General features: G+C 43.6%; 1 protein-coding gene across 5 annotated transcripts in view; it reads left to right on the top strand.

The window, feature by feature from the left end:
• Positions 1-20,172, top strand: part of KCNH6 (potassium voltage-gated channel subfamily H member 6) — a 120,215-nt gene that overhangs the window by 48,398 nt on the left and 51,645 nt on the right. For 4 of the 5 annotated variants that reach the window (XM_033919178.1, XM_033919177.1, XM_033919179.1 and 1 more), the window contains 2 exons: positions 15,490-15,648; positions 19,856-20,067. In XM_033919178.1, coding sequence (XP_033775069.1) covers positions 15,490-15,648; positions 19,856-20,067 — 371 coding nt within the window. The remainder of the gene's footprint in view (positions 1-15,489; positions 15,649-19,855; positions 20,068-20,172) is intronic. The other variant, XM_033919176.1, reaches the window with a different exon arrangement.

Raw genomic sequence — 20,172 nt, 5'->3', positions numbered from 1 at the left:
GTGATGTCTATTTTACAGCAGACAGATACATCAGCTCTCTAGCCCAGGGCAATGCCATTACCAGGCTCAGCAGGCAGTAAAAGCTAGCTTCTTTTAGAAAGGGAGGGGCCAGATTGCAAGCTCAAGATTCATAACAGAAGAACATTAGAAAAGCCATGGTCCATCAAGCCCAGCACCCTTTCTCCAGCAGTCTGTGTTGGCAAGTGTTCTGCTGCTCCCCAAATTTCTTTTCTAGGGATGAATGATGGCACTCTCAAGGCTCCCCTGGCCAATAGGGTTTCAGCTTCCTCGTTCCAGTCTCCTCTTTATTTTGTAAGTGGAGTTTCCTGCATTCATGGCTTATATAGTGCTGAAAGGCTGGTCACCATATCTCAAAAAAGATAAAGCGAAATTAGTAAAGGGACAGAGAAGGGTGACAAAAATGATAAAAGGGATGGGACAACTTCCCTATGAGGAAAGTGTAAAGCAGCTAGGGCTCTTCAGCTTTGAAGAAGAGATGGCTCGGGGGGGATATGAGAGAGGTCTATAAAATAATGAGTGGAGTGGAAAGGGTAGATGTGATCGCTTGTTCACTCCAAAAATATTAGGACTAGGGGGACATGCGATGAAGCTACTAAGTAATAGATTTAAAACAAACCGGTGAAAATATTTCTTCACACAATGTGTAATTAAACTCTGGATTTCATTGCCTGAGAATGTGGTGAAATTAGTTAGCTTAGCAGGGTTTAAAAAAGGTTTGGATAATTTCCTAAAAGAGAAGTCCATAGACCATTATTGAGATAGCTTGGGGAAGTCCACTGCTTATTCCTAGGATAAGCAGCATAGAATCTGTTTTATTACTTGGGATCTAGCTAGGTACTTGGGACCTGGGTTGGCCACTGTTGGAAACAGGATACTGGGCTTGATGGACCTTTGGTCCAGTGACATAGTAAGGGGGGTACGAGGGGGGCTGTCCACCCTGGATGCGGTCTTCCTAGGGGCACTGGCACCCCTCCTCCTCTCTGCCCCCCCCTCCTTCCCACTCCTCCCCCTGTTACATGCGCACACCTGTCCCCCTTCCCTGTACCTTTTTAACTTCTGCACGAGCAGCAACAAACATGCTGCCCGCGTCAGCCTCGGTGCGTTCTCTGATGTCACTTCTGGGAGGAAGTGATGTCAGAGAGAGCTCTGAAGTCAACACGGGCAGCAAGTTCTTTGCTGCTTGTGCCAAAGTTAAAAAGGTACAGAGAAGGGTTGCGATCACACGGCGGGGGTGGGTGGGGGGTGGGAGATGGGTGCCACCGCCCCAGGCTCCGGTCACCCTTGCTAAATCACTGCTTCGGTCTCTCCCAATATAGTAATTTATGCAGTGCTGTAAATTTTGACATTTAATAGCACTTACAATCACATGCCAACCTTCTTTGTTAGGATCTTTACTCTGAACTGGCTGTTTACTCTGCCGCCTCCAAGTCTGATCTCTAGTACAGCACACAGCTTTCTTTTACGACCACATGTAATATATTTGTAGAGATTGAGATTGTTTTTATTAAGGAGAACAAAACTAAAATGGAATACTATATTTCTAAGGAGGTTTGCACCCTGAGAGTTTTAGTTCCAGCTGCTGTAACTAGAAGGTCTGTTTTGCAGTACTCACATTCAGTTCCATTTCGGATTCAGAGCCACCAACTACTGTAATCAGATGATTTATGATCAAGTATTTACACAATTTCCTACTAAGGCCCTCAAATGACCCCAAAAAAACCATTCCCAGTCTAGGAGGCCCACTCTGCTGAAAACGTTTTCTAACTTGCTCAGCTTTATGTTGAAGATTGAGAGATGCCTGCCAGGCCTGTGCAGAGGGAGGAGGAGGAAGGGGTAAGAGAGAGTAAGAGAGGGGAGGGGAGATGCCAGACCTGGGGTGAAGGGAAGAGAGAGACCAAATCAAAAAGAGGGGGAGGAAAGCAGAGGAGAGGTGCTGGACTAATAGAGAGAGGGAGAGAGAAATGCAAGACCACAAGGGGAAGGGTACAAGAGGGACAGATACTGCTCCAAAGTAGGTGGGCATGGTGTAGGATGGCAGGAGAGATAGTAGAAGAAAGCCTGTAGCTGGGGAAGGGGATACAGGAGGTAAGGAAGAGAGAAAGAAGAAGCTGGATATGGGGAGAGACATGAAACAGAGATAAGATTCTGGGCATGGAGAGAGCATAGGAACAGGGACACAAGGGGGACACTACTGGAGAGGAGAATAGGGACTGGAACACAGAAGAGAGATGTTGGATGAAAGAGTAGTTGAGAAAAGGAGAGATGGTGGATCTGTGGATGGTGGGGGTCCATCGCTGCAGCTGCGGGGAGATGGAGATGGAAAAAAAGGAAAGATGCAAGACCTCCGGGGGAGGAAAGGGAAACAGAAGGGGAGGACAGAGATAGAAGATGGATGAAAAGCCTGATCAGAAGGCAACCAGAGCCTGGGACCAACATGATTTGAAAAATGACCAGACAACAAAAGGTAGGAAAAATAATTTTATTTTCTGTTTTGTGATTACAGTTTGTCAGATTTGAAATGTGTATCCTTCCAGAGCTGGTGTTAGACCGCGAACGTGAGAGGAAAAGTATTTTTTGTTTGTTTATACCACAGGGCCAGTGTGGATAGGAGAGGGCAAAAGGGGTGAAGAGGCTATAAAATAAATCCACCAGGATGTTTGGATAAAAACCACCCAATTGGGCAGGAAAACCGAATCGAAAAATCGATTTAATAGGCTGAATCAAATCAAAAAAATTTTTCCTGAATCGGGCAACACTAGCCTGCAGTACTGACCCAACCATTTGCTAGTTCATAGCCAGTCAGAACTCTTTGCTCTTACACTCTAGTGCAGAGGAAAGAGACAGGGCAGTTACTGGTCAAAACAGTACCCCAGTGCAGTTGTTAACTCTTGGCCAGACTCAAAGCAGCAGCCTTGCACTGCTCTGGCCTGCCCACTCCTTATAGCAGCATTGGCAGAGGTCTTATGCAACACATATCACAATATGAAGTGCTGCTGGCCCCCCACATTTTTTGTTCCATTTTAAAACTAGTTAATTAAATGGGCACTTCAGTATGCTACTGTAATGCTTTGTTTCCACGTGTGATACACATAAGAGACAGAGACAGGAGTGGGAGTCATGAATTCAAGTCCCAAGACTTCTCAAAAACTATAATCCAGAGCTGTAACCGCACCCTCACCCTTTCCTAATTACAGTATTCCAGTTAAATTTTAAAGCAGGACTTCATACCTGATGACAAATTATGTACAGGCACAAGTTTCTTCCCTAAAGACTTACCAGAGGCAATAGGATAGAAGGAATACAAGCAGGAAGTCCATTTTTCTAAACATAAGCTCCTCCCCTGTACGGCTATGTAATGAAGCAGAACAAAAGAAGCGTCTCTTGTAATGAGCCCCACCAAAGGGAGTTTGTTAACTGCATTTAACACCTTTTATATACAGTGCATATTAAACAGTGACTGTGTGCTTGTGAGTGCACACGCTCATGAAAGAGTGACAATAACTGACGCCGGCTGCTCTCGTTCTTCCCTCAGTCCATGACTGCCTGAGTGTGCTAGGCCTTTTCTTTTTGCCTAGCTGTGTGTGTGTGTGGGGGGGGGGGGGGTTCACTTTCAAAATTGCAACCAGGACTAGAACCCAGGCACAGGACCTTGCTTTTCAGCCCCTTACTGACACGAAAATATGAGGCTATAAATGGCTCCACAGGCTACAACTACTATTTATTATTTCTAAAGCGCTGAAAGGCGTACACAGTGCTGTACATTTTAACATACAATAGACAGTCCCTGCTCAGAAGAGCTTACAATCTAATTTAGACAGGACATTTCGGAGACGGGGAGATTATGGTAGAGGAAATGATACAGTGGGTATAGGTATCTGAAAGCAGTGAGTGGGAGATAAGAGTTGAAAACAGATTTTTAAAAGTGGGCTTTTAGCTTGGATTTGAACGCTGCTAGGAAGGGAGCACGATGTATTGATTAAGGCAGCCTGTTCCAGGCATACGGCGCCGCAAGAAAGAAGGGATGGAGTCTGGAGTTGGCAGTGGAAGAGAAGGATACAAATAAGAGGGGCTTGTCAGATGAACGGAGATCACGGGGAGGAGCATAGGGGGAGATAAATGAAGAGAGATATCGGGGAAGGGGGGAGGGGCTTCAGAGCGAATGCACTTTTAAGTCAGCAAGAGGAGTTTAAACTGTATTTGGAAATGGACAAGGAGCCAATGAAGTGACTTGAGGAGAGGGGTAATGTGAGAATAGTGGCTCTCATGAAATATCAGTCACGCAGCAGAATTTTGAACAGATTGAAGAGGCGAGAGGCGGGTGCGTTGAAGGCCTGAGAGAAGTACATTGCAGTAGTCTAAGCGCGAGGTGATGAGAGCATGGACAAGGGTTTTGATCGTGTGTTCAGAGAGAAGAGGATGGATTTTGGTAATATTATAGAGAAGGAAGCAACAGGATTTGTCGGTTTGTTGGATCTGAGCAGAGAAGGCGAGAGAGGAGTCAAAGATCACCACAAGCTTGTGAGCCAATGAGACGGAGAAGGATAGTGTTATCCACAGAAATAGAGAATGACTGGAGGGGGGAGGCGAGTTTAGATGGAAAGATAAGGAGTTCAGTGTTAGCCATATTTAGTTTGAGATGGCGGCGAGACATCCAAGCAGCAATGTCGGACAGGCAGGCTGAAATTTGGGCCTGAACTCCTGTAGAGATATCTGGTGTGAAGAGGTAGATCTGGGAGTCATCAGCATAGAGTTGATACTGAAAACCATGAGAGGAGATCAGTGTACCAAGAGAGCAGGTATATATGGAAAAGAGGAGAGGGCCCAGGATAGAGCCTTGGGGTATGCTGATAGACAGTGGGGTGGCAGTGGAGGAGGATCCACAGTAACATACGCTGAAGATACGATGAGAGAGATAGGAAGAAAACCAGGAGAGAGCAGAACCCTAGAATCCCAGCGAGAATAACATGTCGAAGAGGAGGTGGTGATCAACAATGTCGAAGGGAACAGATAGATCGAGAAGAATGAGGATAAAGTATAGTCCAGGACGGGAAATGGGAGGGGTAAGGGTATTGAAAGAAGATGAGAGAATGGAATTATAGGAGAGGACAGCTTTGTTGGTAGACTTCTTTGAGATAGTAGTAGAAAGCGTGTCAGGGTCAATAGCCTGAAGGTTATGGGTAGTAATCGGTCGGGGTTGGGGAGGAGGATGATGAGTTGTGAAGGTTAACAGCTGATGGTCGGAGATGGTAAGATTTGAGGTGCAGAATTCGGTGATAGAGCAGTTGGAGGAGAGAACGAGGTCAAGGCAGTGGCCTTTCTGGTGAGTAGGGGCGGTGGAGCACAGTTGGAGGTCATATGAGGCTTTCCCTAAGGTTACCATATGGCTTCAGAAAAAGGAGGACGAATTGAGACATCCAGGTTTTACTTCCATTGAAAGCAACAGAAATAAGGCGGATAGATTGAGACATCTGGGTTTTACTTCCTTTGAAAGGAAAACCCGGGTGTCTCAATCCGTCCTCTTTTTTTTCTGGAGCCATATGGTAACCCTGCGAACCTAGCTGAAGGATGTTTGTGAGATGAGTGGACATATACCACAACCTCCTCCATATACTCTCCCATTCCTGGACATGTATACATAGGGATACCATATGGCTCCAGAAAAAGAAGGACGGAACAAGACTTCTGGGTTTTACTTCCAATGCTTTCAATGGAATTAAACCCAGATGTCTCAGTCTGTCCTTATTTCCATTGTTTTCAATGAAAGTAAAACCTAAAGGAGCGATAAAGGAGGACAAAGCAATCGCTGACAAACTGAACACATTTTTTGCATCTGTATTTACCAAAGAAGATGTACACAGCATACCGGAACCCATCAGGCTATATGCTGGAAACGAAGACGGAAAGCTGACAGGATTGACAGTCAGTCTAGAGGAGGTATGTAGGCAGATTGATAGGCTTAAGAGCGATAAATCCCCGGGACCAGATGGCATCCATCCAAGGGTCATCAAGGAACTGAAAGGGACCATAGCTGAACTGCTTCAACTAATAGCCAATCTGTCGATCAAATCGTGAAAGATTCCGGAAGACTGGAAGGTGGCGAATGTTACACCGATCTTCAAGAAAGGTTCGAGGGGAGATCTGGGGAACTACAGACCAGTGAGTCTGACCTCGGTACCAGGAAAGATGTAGAGTCACTGATAAAGGACAGCATCATTGATCACCTTGACTGACACGGGCTGAGCACGGTTTTAGCAAAGGCAGATCGTGTTTGACAAACTTGCTGCACTTCTTTGAGGGAGTAAACAGACAGATAGACAAGGGCGATCCGGTCGACATTGTATATCTGGATTTTCAGAAGGCGTTCGACAAGGTTCCGCATGAACGACTACTTCGGAAAATTGCAAGCCATAGAATTGAGGGTGAAATACTCACGTGGATTCAAAACTGGCTGGAGCATAGGAAACAGAGAGTGGGGGTAAATGGACAATACTCAGACTGGAAGAACGTCACCAGTCGGGTGCCGCAGGGCTCGGTGCTTGGACCCGTGCTCTTTAACATCTTTATAAATGATCTGGACATAGGTACGACGAGCGAGGTGATTAAATTTGCAGATGATACGAAATTATTCAGAGTAGTAAAGACGCAGGGGGATTGCGAAGATCTGCAACGTGACATAATCAAGCTCGAGGAAGGTTCAACATGGATAAGTGTAAAGTGATGCAAGTTGGTAACAAAAATCTCATGCACAAATATATGATGTCCGAGGCAGTACTTGAAGAGACCTCCCAGGAAAGGGACTTGGGAGTTCTGATCGACAAGTCGATGAAGCCATCCACACAATGTGCGGCAGCAGCAAAAAGGGCAAACAGAATGCTAGGAATGATAAAGAAGGGGATCACGAACAGATCAGATATGGTTATCATGCCGCTGTACCGGGCCATGGTACGCCCTCATCTGGAGTACTGCGTCCAGCACTGGTTGCCGTTCATGAAGAAGGACACAGTACTAATCGAAAGGGTCCAGAGAAGAGCGACTAAGATGGTTAAGGGGCTGGAGGAGCTACCGTACAGCGAAAGATTAGAGAAACTGGGCCTCTTCTCCCTCGAACAGAGGAGATTGAGAGGGGACATGATCGAAACATTCAAGGTACTGAAGGGGATAGACTTAGTAGATAAGGACAGGTTGTTCACCCTCTCCAAGGTAGGAAGAACAAGAGGGTACTCTCTGAAGTTGAAGGGGGATAGATTCCGTACAAATGTAAGGAAGTTCTTCTTCACCCAAAGAGTGGTGGAAAGCTGGAACGCTCTTCCAGAGGCTGTTATAGGGGAAAACACTCTCCAAGGATTCAAGACAAAGTTAGACAAGTTTCTGCTGAACAAGAACGTGCGCTGGTAGGGCTAGTCTCAGTTAGGGTGCTGGTCTTAGACCAGAGGGCCGCCACGTGAGCGGACTGCTCGGCATGATGGACCACTGGTCTGACTCAGCAGTGGCAATTCTTATGTTCTTATGTTCTGAATGTCTCAATCCGTCCTCTTTTTTTCTGGAACCATATGATAACATAGAAACCACGGCCTAGAGTGCTAAATGCTCTGACATTCATAGGAATTCTATGAGCATTGGAGCATTTAGTACTCCAGGCTGTGGTAGAAACCTCTACCGTGGCTTAACAAAAAAAAAAGGGGGGGGGGGTTAGATTGTGTTAGGTGAAAGGTAAACTGGTACCCTAGCCTCATAACAGGGAAGCATTACCAGCCTGTGCTTAGGATCAGAAACATGGTCCAACCCCTGCGGAGTTCCCCAGGGATCACCTCTGTCACCCACACTATTCAACCTATACATAGCTTCCCTCAGCATAACCTCATACAGCTATGCCGATGACATCACCATTCTCCTCCCCTTCGACCATCCAGAGCCCACCATGACAGGCACAATACACAGAACACTCGAAACAGTAGCAACATGGATGACAGAACACAAACTAAAACTTAACTCTGACAAAACAAACTTCATCCTCCTAGAAAACAGCAAAACTCCAACCTTAACAAACCTAGTAATAAACTCGATCTCATACCCCATTCAACCCATGCTAAAACTTCTTGGAGTACTGATTGACAGAGGCTGTACCATGCAACCACAAATCAACAAAATAATAAAAGCATCATTCGCAACTATGAGAAACCTAAGACAAATTTGAAAATTCTTCGACAGAAAACAATTCCAACTTTTGGTACAATCTCTTATCCTTGGACTAATAGACTACTGCAACATATTATACCTCCCCTGCCCAGCAGCCATGATAAAGCAACTACAAACAATACAAAATACAACCCTAAGACTCATCTACTCATCGAAAAAATATGACCACATCACATAGGCATACCACGACTCACACTGGCTCCCAATACAAGCAAGAGTACACTTCAAATTCTATTGCTTACTATTCAAAGCTATTAATGGAGACAGCCCAACCTACTGGAACAACCAACTAACTCAATCCACCTCAACCAGGCACAGGAGAACCCACTCACTATTCACACACCCGCCAACCAAAAATGTCAAACGAAGAAAACTATATGACAACCTAATGGCCACCAGAGCAGCAAAACTAGACAGACAAATCACCAATCTGCTATCTTCAACCACTGACTACAAAACCTTCAAAAAAGAAACAAAAACTCTACTCTTCAAAAAATACATAAAACCTATTTAACACGACAAGTTCCTTCCCAAGCTCCACCTACCACACTGTCTACTCCTATCAAATCTAAAATGTTCAAAATACCCAACATGTATTACCTTAATTTCTCGACAATTCTTATGTAATCTGCCTTGAACCGCAAGGTAATGGTGGAATAGAAATCACTAATGTAATGTAATGTAATGATATATCAGTCTGTTAATCACCATTATTGCGGCATGAACCACATAACAGGTCAGAGAAAGAACTGAACTTCTGCTGAGAGAGGAGAAGGTGGGTGGAATGAGGGATTGAAAGGAAATATATCAGCCCTTTTCTAACAAAGTGTAGGGAAAGTCCAAGGCAGAAGACTAAAATCACCCAATGAAGATATAAAGGAAACACAGAACAACATAAGAACTATGCCAAGATGACCAATGGGGCGTCAAGCCCAGCATTCCGCCTATAATTTTAGCATAACCAGATTACTTGAAAACACCTGGCAAATCCAAATGGGCAGACCTCTTCCCTGCAGCTCACTTAGAGAAGTACGAGGGAGTGGAAAGACCTCAGCCCAACCAACCAACTTCATGAATTCTGAGTGTTATTTTGCCACTGTAGCTGAAAAGAGTATTATCTCGTATCTTATTTCGTTAAGTGCCAATTTGTGGGAATTAAATTCTGTGTTTTTGACATTGTTTCAGATCATTGATTGAGCCATATTCACATCATTTTCTTCTTGGCTGAGCTGAAAATTATTCAGCACATCCTCATAAGAGCTAGAGGTCTCCAGTAATCTCATGTTCATTCCAAACTGTCAATATTTTGGACAAACACACTCTGTGCGGCATATGTCACAGTAACTAAGACCTAAGAACATAAGCAGTGCCTCTGCCGGGTCAGACCAGAGGTCCATCCCGCCCAGCAGTCCGCCCCCGCGGCGGCCCAACAGGTCATGACCTGCCTTAATCACCAGAAGGGGCCCCCTTGCCCCCTAGGTTTCTCATCGAAGTCCTATCTTCCCATCAATGTCCTAACCCTCCGGCCTTGCACCTGCACGACCTGGTGAGCTGTCTATACTTATGCAATACCCCAGCACCTCCCTCAGTACCCCACGATCCCCTTTTCCCTCAGGAATCTGTCCAATCCCTGTTTGAATCCCTGTACTGTACACTGTTTGTTTTATCTCATGCTTGATTTCTCTGTAATTGTCATCTGCTGTTCCTCACCCAGGCAATGTCAAAGAAACTCCAAACTCTTCTGGCAAGGTCATAGTTTTCAATTAGAAAGGTATAAATCTTCACCACAGGCAGCAAATCTTCTAGTTTACTAAAGAGTGGCGCACATTGTATTGTGGGCAATCAGTGAAACCGTGTTGATAGCTGCTACTAGGACACAGGATCAGGATGGCTCCCAGAGAGTGCCTTTGAAAAGCATTAGAATCAAAGCTGCCAAATTACCCAATTCCAGGCTAAAGATTATGGGAAAAGAGAACAAGCAGAATTGTTGTGGAGCCGTATAGAGAAGCTATACACTATTTATTACATTTTCTATGCTGTTCTCTAGGGGAGCTCAGAATGGTTTATATGAATTTATTCAGGCATTCAAGCATTTTTCCCTGTCTGTCCCAGTAGACTCACGATCTATCTAGTGTACCTGGGGCAATGGGGGGGGATTAAGTGACTTGCCCAGGCTCACAAGGAGCAGTGTGGAGTTTGAACCCACAACCTCAGGATGCTGAGACTATAGTTGTAACCACTGCACCACACTCTCCCACTTGTATTACGTACAAGGGGGCGCTGAAAGGTTCTCAGCCCAACTAACCTGCATCCTAAATTCTGAGCATTATTTTGCCACTGTAGCTGAAAAGAGTGCTATCTTATTTAGTTAATTGCCTATTTGCAGAAACAAAATTCTGTGTTTTGATGTTGTTTCAGCTCGTTGGTTGGACTATACCCATGTCATTCTCGTCTTGGTTGGGCTGAGAACTTTTCAGCGCCCCCTTGTATTTCTTTGAGAAGCATTCTAACTGAAAAGGGAAAGGGATTTGTATAAGCATTATTCTTATCCGTCTTGGTGGGCTCATAATCTATGAGCTGCAATTTCCTGCCAGTCCGCGCAGGGCCGGCGAGATTGATGAGCTGCAATTTCATCCGCACAGGGCCGGCAAGATCTTGGGGAGCCTCATACAGTGGCTTTCTCCCCTCCCAACAGCTCTCCGTACTTGCCAGCGCAGCAATTCACTAAGGCAGCCTTGGGGCTTTTGCTGAGTCGTGGCCACCTCTGATGATGCAACTTCCTCTTTCCTCAGAGGCGGCATGATCCATCAAAGGACACAAGGCTGCCTTAGTGAATCGCTGCGCTGGCAAGTACGAAGAGCTGCTTGGAGGGGATAAAGCCACTGTTGGAGTCTGGGAAGCTGCTGGACAAGGGAAAAAAAAGCGACAGCTGCTACTGGACCTGGAGGAAGGGAGAAGGAGAGATGTTGCTGGGAGGGGAGGAGGTAAAGGAGTCTGGGAAGCTGCTGGACAAGGGAAAAAAAGGGACAGCTGCTACTGGACCTGGAGGGAGGGAGAAGGAGAGATACTGTTGGGAGGGGGGGAGAGAAAGGAGGCTGGGAAGCTGCTGGACAAGGGAAAAAAAGGGACAGCTGCTATTGGACCTGGAGGGAGGGAGAAGGAGAAATGCTGCTGGGAGGGGAGGAGGGAAAGGGAAGGGAAGAGAGTTACTGCTGGACAGGAGGATGAAGGAAGGGAGAAGGAAAAAAGGAAGGAAACAGCTGGCAGGGAGATTAGAGGAGGGGAAGGGGAGAGACAGGAATGAGAAAGTAGAGAGATTGATGATGGGAAGGTGGGCAGCAAAGAAATAAGTAGAGAAGGACAAAGATGCTAGATCTGGTGTAGGAGAGATAAAAATGAAGAGAGCAGTGAAGCTGGAATGAATCATGTAAAAAGGAGAGAGAGGGCGCAGGCTGGATGGAAAGGGGAGAGGGGCATAGAAAGACGACAGATACCATATGGAAGGGGGAGAGGACAGACAGTGGATGGAAGGGGCAGATGTTGAATTGAAGAGACAGAGAGGGCAGACGCTGGAAGGAAGAGAGTGAAAAGCAGAAGATGAAAGCAGAAACCAGAGACAACAAAAGGTAGAAAATAATTTTATTTCTATTTTGTGATTAAAATATAACAGATTTGAAATATATATCCTGCTAGAGCTGGTGTTAGACATAACTGGGGACTGCAAAGCCCAGGCAATGCTTCTTTAGCATCCAGCTGGCTTAGGGTTCTCTCTGACCAGGGGGCAGTTGCCCTAGTTGCACTCCTTTAACACTATTCCTGTCATGTGTGACTGCAGTATTCTGTTAGCATATTTCGGGTAGCATTCTGTAATAATTTGGCTTATTCCGTTTTCTTGATGGTAGAGGGGATATATGTGAAGGGGAAGGGAGACAAGGGTTTTGTTGATCCTTGCTCTGTATTATTTGTATTTATAAAATGACAATTGTACAGAATATTGTTTCTTTTTAAACTTTAATAAAATGCATTCAATATAAAATCATAACTGAGGCTTGTGCAGATGGGATCAGACGGTTTGTGTGGCCGAGCTCATGGAAACAGGTTTTTTTTAATTTTAGTCCTAGTAGTTTGCCAATCCGTAAAATAATTTTTTTTTATTTCCGCCGGTCCATAAGTGTAAAAAGGTTGAAGAACACTGACCTAAGGTGTTTAGATTAGAGAATGACATGAGAACAAATCTTCCCTATCCCCTTTGGATCTCTGTATCCTTGTTCCGTCCCTGCAAGCTCTGTCCTCATCTGCACGAGCCTCGAACACTTTTAAAATCATAAGCGTTTGAGGTTTGTGCAGTTAAGGCGGAGCTTAAGGGTATGGGACAGGGATATTGAGATTCCCTGGGTCAATTCTCTAGTTTAGATTACTGATTTTGCACAAAGTACAGAGTAAGACACTTCAACTCATGCATCTGTTTATCAGCTTACCCAGCTAGAAAGAACAACCCCACAATCTCCCTCCCCACCAAATACTGAAGTTATTAATGGAACGCAATCAGCACACAGGACTGAATGCGATCAAGCACAAGGTTATGAAGTTCCCAACGCCAGGAGTTTATTTCCTAACTTTAAGCTCTTGAAGATTTAGAATCAGAAGATTTAGAATCAGAAAATAATATTAAAGATTGAACTAGGCCAGTTACTGTGTCATATAGGCCATATACTATGTCTGTATATGGCCGTTTGGAGGAGGATGGGCAGGGGAGGGCTTCAATGGCTGGGAGGGTGTAGATGGGCTGGAGTAAGTCTTAACAGAGATTTCGGCAGTTGGAACCCAAGCATAGTACCGGGTAAAGCTTTGGATTCTCACCCAGAAATAGCTAAGAAGAAAAAAAAAAAAAATTTAAATTGAATCAGGTTGGGCAGACTGGATGGACCATTCGGGTCTTTATCTGCCGTCATCTACTATGTTACTATGACAATTAAAGGGCCCTTTCACTAAAGGGTGTTAAACCCTAACACACGTTTTTAGCATGCAAGAAAAAAAAGGGTTACCGCCAAATGTGTGAAAGCATTTTGTGGTATTTTGCCTGTTAGTGAGCACTTAACCCCACATGAACTATTTAGAAAAAATATTTTTGTTTGAGGTGTGTCATAGGTGTGGAAGCATTTCCAGCCGGTTTGTTCTGATTGGTGGGTAAAGGAGAGTTGAGGGCGGGAACATTTAGGCCCGCATTCTGTAACCGGCGCCATTGTCAGCTGACAATTGTGTCTCGATCACATGACGGCGCCAGGTACAGAATTGTGCCTCTGGCAAAGGTAGGCACCGGCAAAGTAGGCCAGGGTTTTCTGGCCTATATTTCTGGCACCCGCCTATGATGTGAATCATGCCTTCGTAGGTGCTTTAGGCTGCCTTTTCCAGTGTTAGCCTTGCTTACAGTGGCGTTCAGTGGCCTAAAGCGCTTACAGAAACATGATGGCAGATAAAGGCCAAATGGCCCATTCACAGTAACCATTATCTCTTCCTCTCTCTAAGAGATCCCACATGACTATCCCAGACTTTCTTGAAATCAGACACAGTCTCTGTCTCCACCAGTTCTACAGGGAGACTGTTCCATGCATCTACCACCCTTTCTGTAAAAAAGTATTTCCTTAGATGACTCCGGAGCCTATTACCTCTTAACTTCATCCTATGCCCTCTCATTCCAGAGCTTCCTTTCAAATGAAAGAGGCTCGACTCATGCACATTTACATCATGTAGGTATTGAAACCTCTCTATCATATCTCCCCTCTCCCGCCTTTCCTCCAAAGTATACAGATTGAGATCAAGTTTCAAGTTTATTATAAATTCTTTAAGTCTGTTCTCATACGCCTTATGACGAAGACCACATATCATTTTAGTAGCCTTCCTCAGGACCAACTCCATCCTTTTTATATCATTTTAAAGGTGCGGCCTCCAGAATTGTACACAATATTCTAAATGAGGTCTCATCAGAGTCTTATACAGGGGCATCAATACCTCCTTTTTCCTACTGGCCATATCAAGTTTCCAAGTTTATTAAAAAGTTTGATAACTTCTAAATGGCTTCTAAGCGATGTACAATAGCTTAAAAGAACATTACACAAGTTAAACTCAGTAAAGCATTGTTAAAAAAAAAAAAGAGACAGACAATACAGGAGAGGTTAATATGACATATAAACAAATTCTAGACAGACTGGCACCCTAGCATCCTTCTAGCTTTCACCGTCAACTTTTCAACTTGTTTGGCCACCTTAAGATCATCACATACAATCACACCCACAATTTTAGGTGCCAGTAGGCACCTTGAAACTCACTTAAAAACATTGTTTCAATGGTGTTGTTTAGAGAATTTGGGCCTTAGTGCCTCTTAACTTAGGAGGTGGTGACTAGAGATAGACAAGTGGACAAATTTTTCTCCAGCCCTGCAGGAACTCAATTTTCCCATCCCATCCCCGTGAGTTCTTTCCCTGTCCCTGTCCCATTCCTGTAAGCTCTGCCTTAACTATACAAGCCTCAAAGATTTATGATTTTAAAGTGTTTGAGGTTTGTGCAGATGAGGACAGAGCTTGCAGGAACGGGGCAGGGACAGGGAAAGAACTCATGGGGATGGGACAGGAAAATGAGTTCCCATGGGGACAGGGAAAAACTTGTCCCCATGTCATTCTCTAGCGGTGAGTGCTCCCTCGTTCATTTTTTGCAGGTACAGCATGCTAATGCAAATATTTGCACACAACCTGGAAAAAAAAAAAAGCAAAAGCTTTAAAAATAGGATACAGTAAATCTGGGTATAGCATGCAAGAAAGTCCCATGTTAGTACATGTAAGCCCAGAATTCAATGCACCTTAGTAGAAGAGCCCTTAAATGCTTTGCTCAAGGTCGCAAAAAGTGCATGGGTGGAGATCCACAGCCCTGTTGCCCTGACATTAGGAAAATCTCAGTTGCCTCGACCTCATACCCCTTCTGCAGGCAATCCTTACTCATATTACTGTAAATATCAGCTCATGGTACCAGATTTATTTTACTTGTGCTGATGGAAATCTGCAAGGAGTGACACCCCGAATCTGAAGTGCTTACACTGTGGCTTCTTGAGTAACCTCCTTCATTTTATACACAGAGAAGTAATCTAAGTTGAGGTTGGCACCCCAGTTGTTTTTGCAAGTTGACTCTTCAGCCCCAGATCCAGTCTCACATTTTACCTCCCTTTTATGCCAACCTGTTATGGTTTTCTCTATCTTTTTATCTTTCATATTGTCTCTTCAGGCTCCTGTCTGCGGTGCTTGGTGGACGTTGTGCCTGTGAAGAATGAGGAAGGTGAAGTCATCATGTTTATCCTGAACTTTGAGGATCTGACTCTGCTTTTGGCAAAGAAAGCCAACCGGACTCTTCATGAGAGATTGACAAGAGCAGCCTTTAATTCAGGTGAGCTGAAGGCGACCCTCAACTTAGGGCAGCTTACTTCTACAACCCTCCCATGTACAATGCAGTAGATGATTATGTTGTGTTTCCTCTTCCTAACACAAAAATGCCTTCCTGTGATGGTTGAAAAGTAGCTGTCCATCTTCAGCATTCCAGCCAAGCAAGTACCTGTTATTTTGCCCTCCAGCCACAGAGGTCAGTGGCTCAAAAATTAACTGCAAACTATCTTTTCTATCTTGAGTCCCCAGCTTTGGAACTTCCCATTTTTTTGCGAGCTGAAACTTCCTTAGAAAAATTTAAAAGTAAATTAAAAAGCTATCTTTATAAAGATGCATATGAAACCTAGATCTGATAATCTCGTCAATCTTCTATCATCATTTTAGATCAAGTCTCTCATATGGAAAAAAAAAACAAAAAAAACCCCCAATAACAAGCCAGTTACTTTCAGACCAAGTTTCTGTAAAACCTTTTAATATCCCTCCTGAAGTTGTGCCTTCCCAAATGTCTTTTTTTTTTTGGTTATTTTATTTTTAACAAATGTAATTTATCCCTCTATTCCTTATGTATCACCATAGATAAGAGTGTATGTTTTTATTGTTTAAATGATTGTTATCTGTCACCCCGAAGTTATCATTGTTAAACGCATTGAATGTTTTGATATTGCGTTCAAATCAAAATTTTAATAAACTTGAAACTTGTGCTGATAGTAGCATGCTGCATCATTTCTCTGCATGCTGCCATCTTTTAAAAGGGAAGGTGACTGCTAATGCAGGCCCAGTCCGGGCTGCTTTTTTGCGTTCAAGACTTGCCTCCATATGCCAAATAAAAGGATAGACTAAGGGAGTTGCTGCTGACATTACTAGTCCTGTGACTACCTGTAAGACACTCAAGATGAGAAGAGAATCAGCACCAGCTACAACTCAATTTGTTTAACATGTACCATGTGTGCTCAGCTACCAGAATCCAGACAATAGAGGACTCAGTTGAAAGCCATGGATCATGGATTTTATATTTGTTGATTACAGATTCACACTTAGGCTGAGAACAAACTCTATTGCCAGTAGACTTGGCATGTTCATACTGTCCTCAGCTGATGTAATACCCACAGACCAGGATCTTTCTCATCACCCTTCAGCTTCCACACTGTCAAGTGAGGCCTTCAGTATCACAGCTAGACTTCATAATGCTTTACAGTTTGGTCCGTTTTTCAAGTTGCCAGTTATACCCTCTTGAATGTATGCCATAGTGCAGAGAAAGCAAGCTGGGCTTGTCTGTTCCCTCTTTTTATTCAAATTATTTTTTAACACAACAACATTAAAAAAAAAAAAGTTAATCTAATTTCCACAACAAAGCATAGGATTTGAAAGTAACATAGCATATTCTAAAGATATAGAAACATAATATAGGAATATGATGGCAGATAAAGGTCGAATGGCTCATCCAGTCTGCTCATCCATACTATCCATTATCTCCTCCTCTCCCTAAGAGATCCCACATGCCTGTCTCATGCTATCTTGAATTCAGATACAGTCTTCATTTCCACCACCTCCATCGGAAGACTATTTCTCACATCTACCACCCTTTATGTAAAGAAGTATTTTCTTACATTACTTCTGAGCCTATCACCTTTTAACTTCATCCTATCCTCTCTCCTTCCAGACTTTTCCTTCATATGAAAAAGACTCACTTCCTGTTCCTCCAGAAGTCTGTCCCCATATGATTTATGACAAAGACCACTAACCAGTTTTGTAGCAGCCCTCTGGATCAAATCCATCCTATTTATATCTTTTTGAAGATGGGGTCTCCAAAATTGCACACAATATTCCAAATGGGGCCTCACCAGAAACATATACAATGGCATTATCGTCTCCCTTTTCCTACTGACCATTCCTCTCCTTATGCACCCAAGCATCCTCCTGGCTTTGGCCATCGTCTTTTCTACCTATTTTGCCATCCTGAGATCATCAGACACAATCACCTTCAAGTTCCGTTCTTCTTCCACACAAGGAGGTACTTCACCTCCTATAGTATACTATTCTCCTGGATTTTTGCAGCCAAAGTACATGACCCTGCATTTTTTAGCATTAAATCTTGGTTGCTAATTACTAGACCATTCTTTAAGCTTTGACAGATCCTGCCTCATGTTATCCACACCCTCCAGAGTGTCTACTCTATTACAGAGCTTGGTATCATCTGCAAAAGGACAAACTTTACCATACAGTCATTCCGCAGTATCACTCACAAAGATGTTAAATAGAGCTGGCCCAAGGACAGATCCCTGCGGCACTCCATTAACAACCTCATTATCCTCTGAGCAAATTCCATTTATGACTACCCTATGTCTCCTTCCACTTAACCAGCATTTAATCCAGTTTGTCACTTTGGGGCCCATACTGCATGCATTTGGTTTATCAGCCGCCTATGCGGCACCGTGACAAAAGCTTTGCTAAAGTCCAAGTACTCTACATCTAGTGCCCCTCCCATATCATAAATGTTTTAACACCTTTATTTCCTCATATTTACAAATTAAGAATATCTAATTCCACCACTGAGCAAAAAGAAGACTTGAATTGTCTTTCCAATGATTAATGATCACCTTAAAGCTATGGCTAAGAGAAGTCAATCAAGTAAGAATCTTCAGATGGAAGTTCATCTTTTAATGCTAATGATTTCCATATTACTATTCTGAGAAATCTATGCATATTTCTAAGCCTAAAAGAGGTCATCCTTCTCCAGATTTCAGACCAGAACATCTGGAGATTTATATCAGATAAGTGTAAGTAATCATATCTGTTTTACAAGACCAGCAAATATTACCCACATTGCTGTTACAATATGCTATTTTATTCAGGGTCCACAGAAAGAACAATGATTAGGTCATTAAGACAGATCAAGATATTTTTGGATTCTTGGATCAAAATTTGTTGCACAGTGTTTCTGTTAAAGATCCTTCCATCTTGTTTTCCCATAATTCTCAGTCCTGTGTATTCCATCTATATTGGTTGCTTTGTATCTAGAGTACAATTCAAGGTATTTATTATAGTTTCAGAGCTACTAAGAGACACATGGAATCTGGTTATTTGTCACCGTGTACCTGCACATAAGCTGAGGTCACCCCTGGGTGTCTGACTCTCTGTAGGGCAGGAAAACAAACCTCTCCCATATAGTTTTCATTGGTTAGGTTGTTTTTATTGTTTTCTGCATTGGATAGATCACAGGTCCCATGTGAAAAAGCTACTACATGGAGCAAGGCAAGTTTTAAATATCAAATAAACAAATTGGACCGACTGAGTCAAAATTTGTCAAGCAATATAAATCAGTGACCCATCATTTGTTAAAGGAGGTTTCCTTAGCAACCAGCCTGTGACATGACAGTTATGTCAAATGGGACATATGTGAAGAAAGCGAGAACTCCCCATCTGCAGGAAAACATCTCTTGTTTCATCTTTCTACAGAGATTGAGGATGAAATGTTTCCCAGCCACTATCACGGACTTGTGCATTCATTTTGTCTCTTGAAAGACCAAGGGACACTTGAGATAAAACCATCAATCCCTTTTATACCTGACCATACTTTTGGTGGCTTTTCCATCAAACCTGCTAATGTGCCTTTGTTCTATTTTCATTTAACAAGGTGAAGGTAAGAGGATAAAGCTTAGTCTTCCATTCCTCAGATGTCTCACAGTGCAACAAAAGTCTCTGCCTGCAAGTGAATTTGATGGATTAGCCATTACTGTGTCAAGGAGGGAACAGAAGTCGGCAGGTCTTGAGCTTCCACAGGCCTTGAGCTTGCATGGATGCTCAAGGTCTCACTCTGACCATTTGCAAGTAGTTTTCTGTAATGTTGCTGCCGTGGTGGAAATAAGGTAAGAAGCTAAACACTGTAGTAAGAGGAAGGGAAGAAAAATGGTGGTGGTGCCATGGCACCCATGGCTCCTCCCATTCTGATGATTATGGTAATCTGTAACGTTTGACCTCAAGCTCTGGGTATGCTCTGAATGTCCCCTAGTTTTTTTCCCCTCTGGTCCTCTGAGAGACAAGTGCACAGGTTTTAGTGTCCAAAAATATGATTTTCTTTCTCCTCCCCATTCCTGTCCCACTCCTGGAATATTAGTCAATGGAATCATCCCTCATTTCTTTGCAGGTCTGAAGCAGCCATGTTTGTTTTCTGTAGCGCTTCTTATGCTTGATTTTTTTTTTTTTTTTTGCAGAAGGATCCCAACTCAAACCAGGCTTCTTGAACTCCACATCAGACTCCAATCTCATGCGGTATCGCACAATCAGCCAAATCCCTCAGTTTACTCTCAACTTTGTAGAGTTCAATTTGGAGAAGCATCGCTCAGCATCCACCACAGAGATTGAGATTGTGGCATCCAGCAGTGCCTTTGAGCGGACGCAGAATGTCACAGAAAAAGTCACCCAGGTAGGATTACCATGTAGAACCAAGGATTACTGAGTTTCCCTTATACATTGTGGTCCACAGCCAGCAAATATGAATAGTGCTGGCAATCTGACCCCAGGCATAACT

The sequence above is a fragment of the Geotrypetes seraphini genome, chromosome 13, assembly GCF_902459505.1.
Source record: "Geotrypetes seraphini chromosome 13, aGeoSer1.1, whole genome shotgun sequence".
NCBI classification, from domain to species: Eukaryota; Metazoa; Chordata; class Amphibia; order Gymnophiona; family Dermophiidae; genus Geotrypetes; species Geotrypetes seraphini.
The sequence above is the reverse complement of the archived record's forward strand: the minus strand, read 5'-3'. Positions and strand labels throughout refer to the sequence as shown.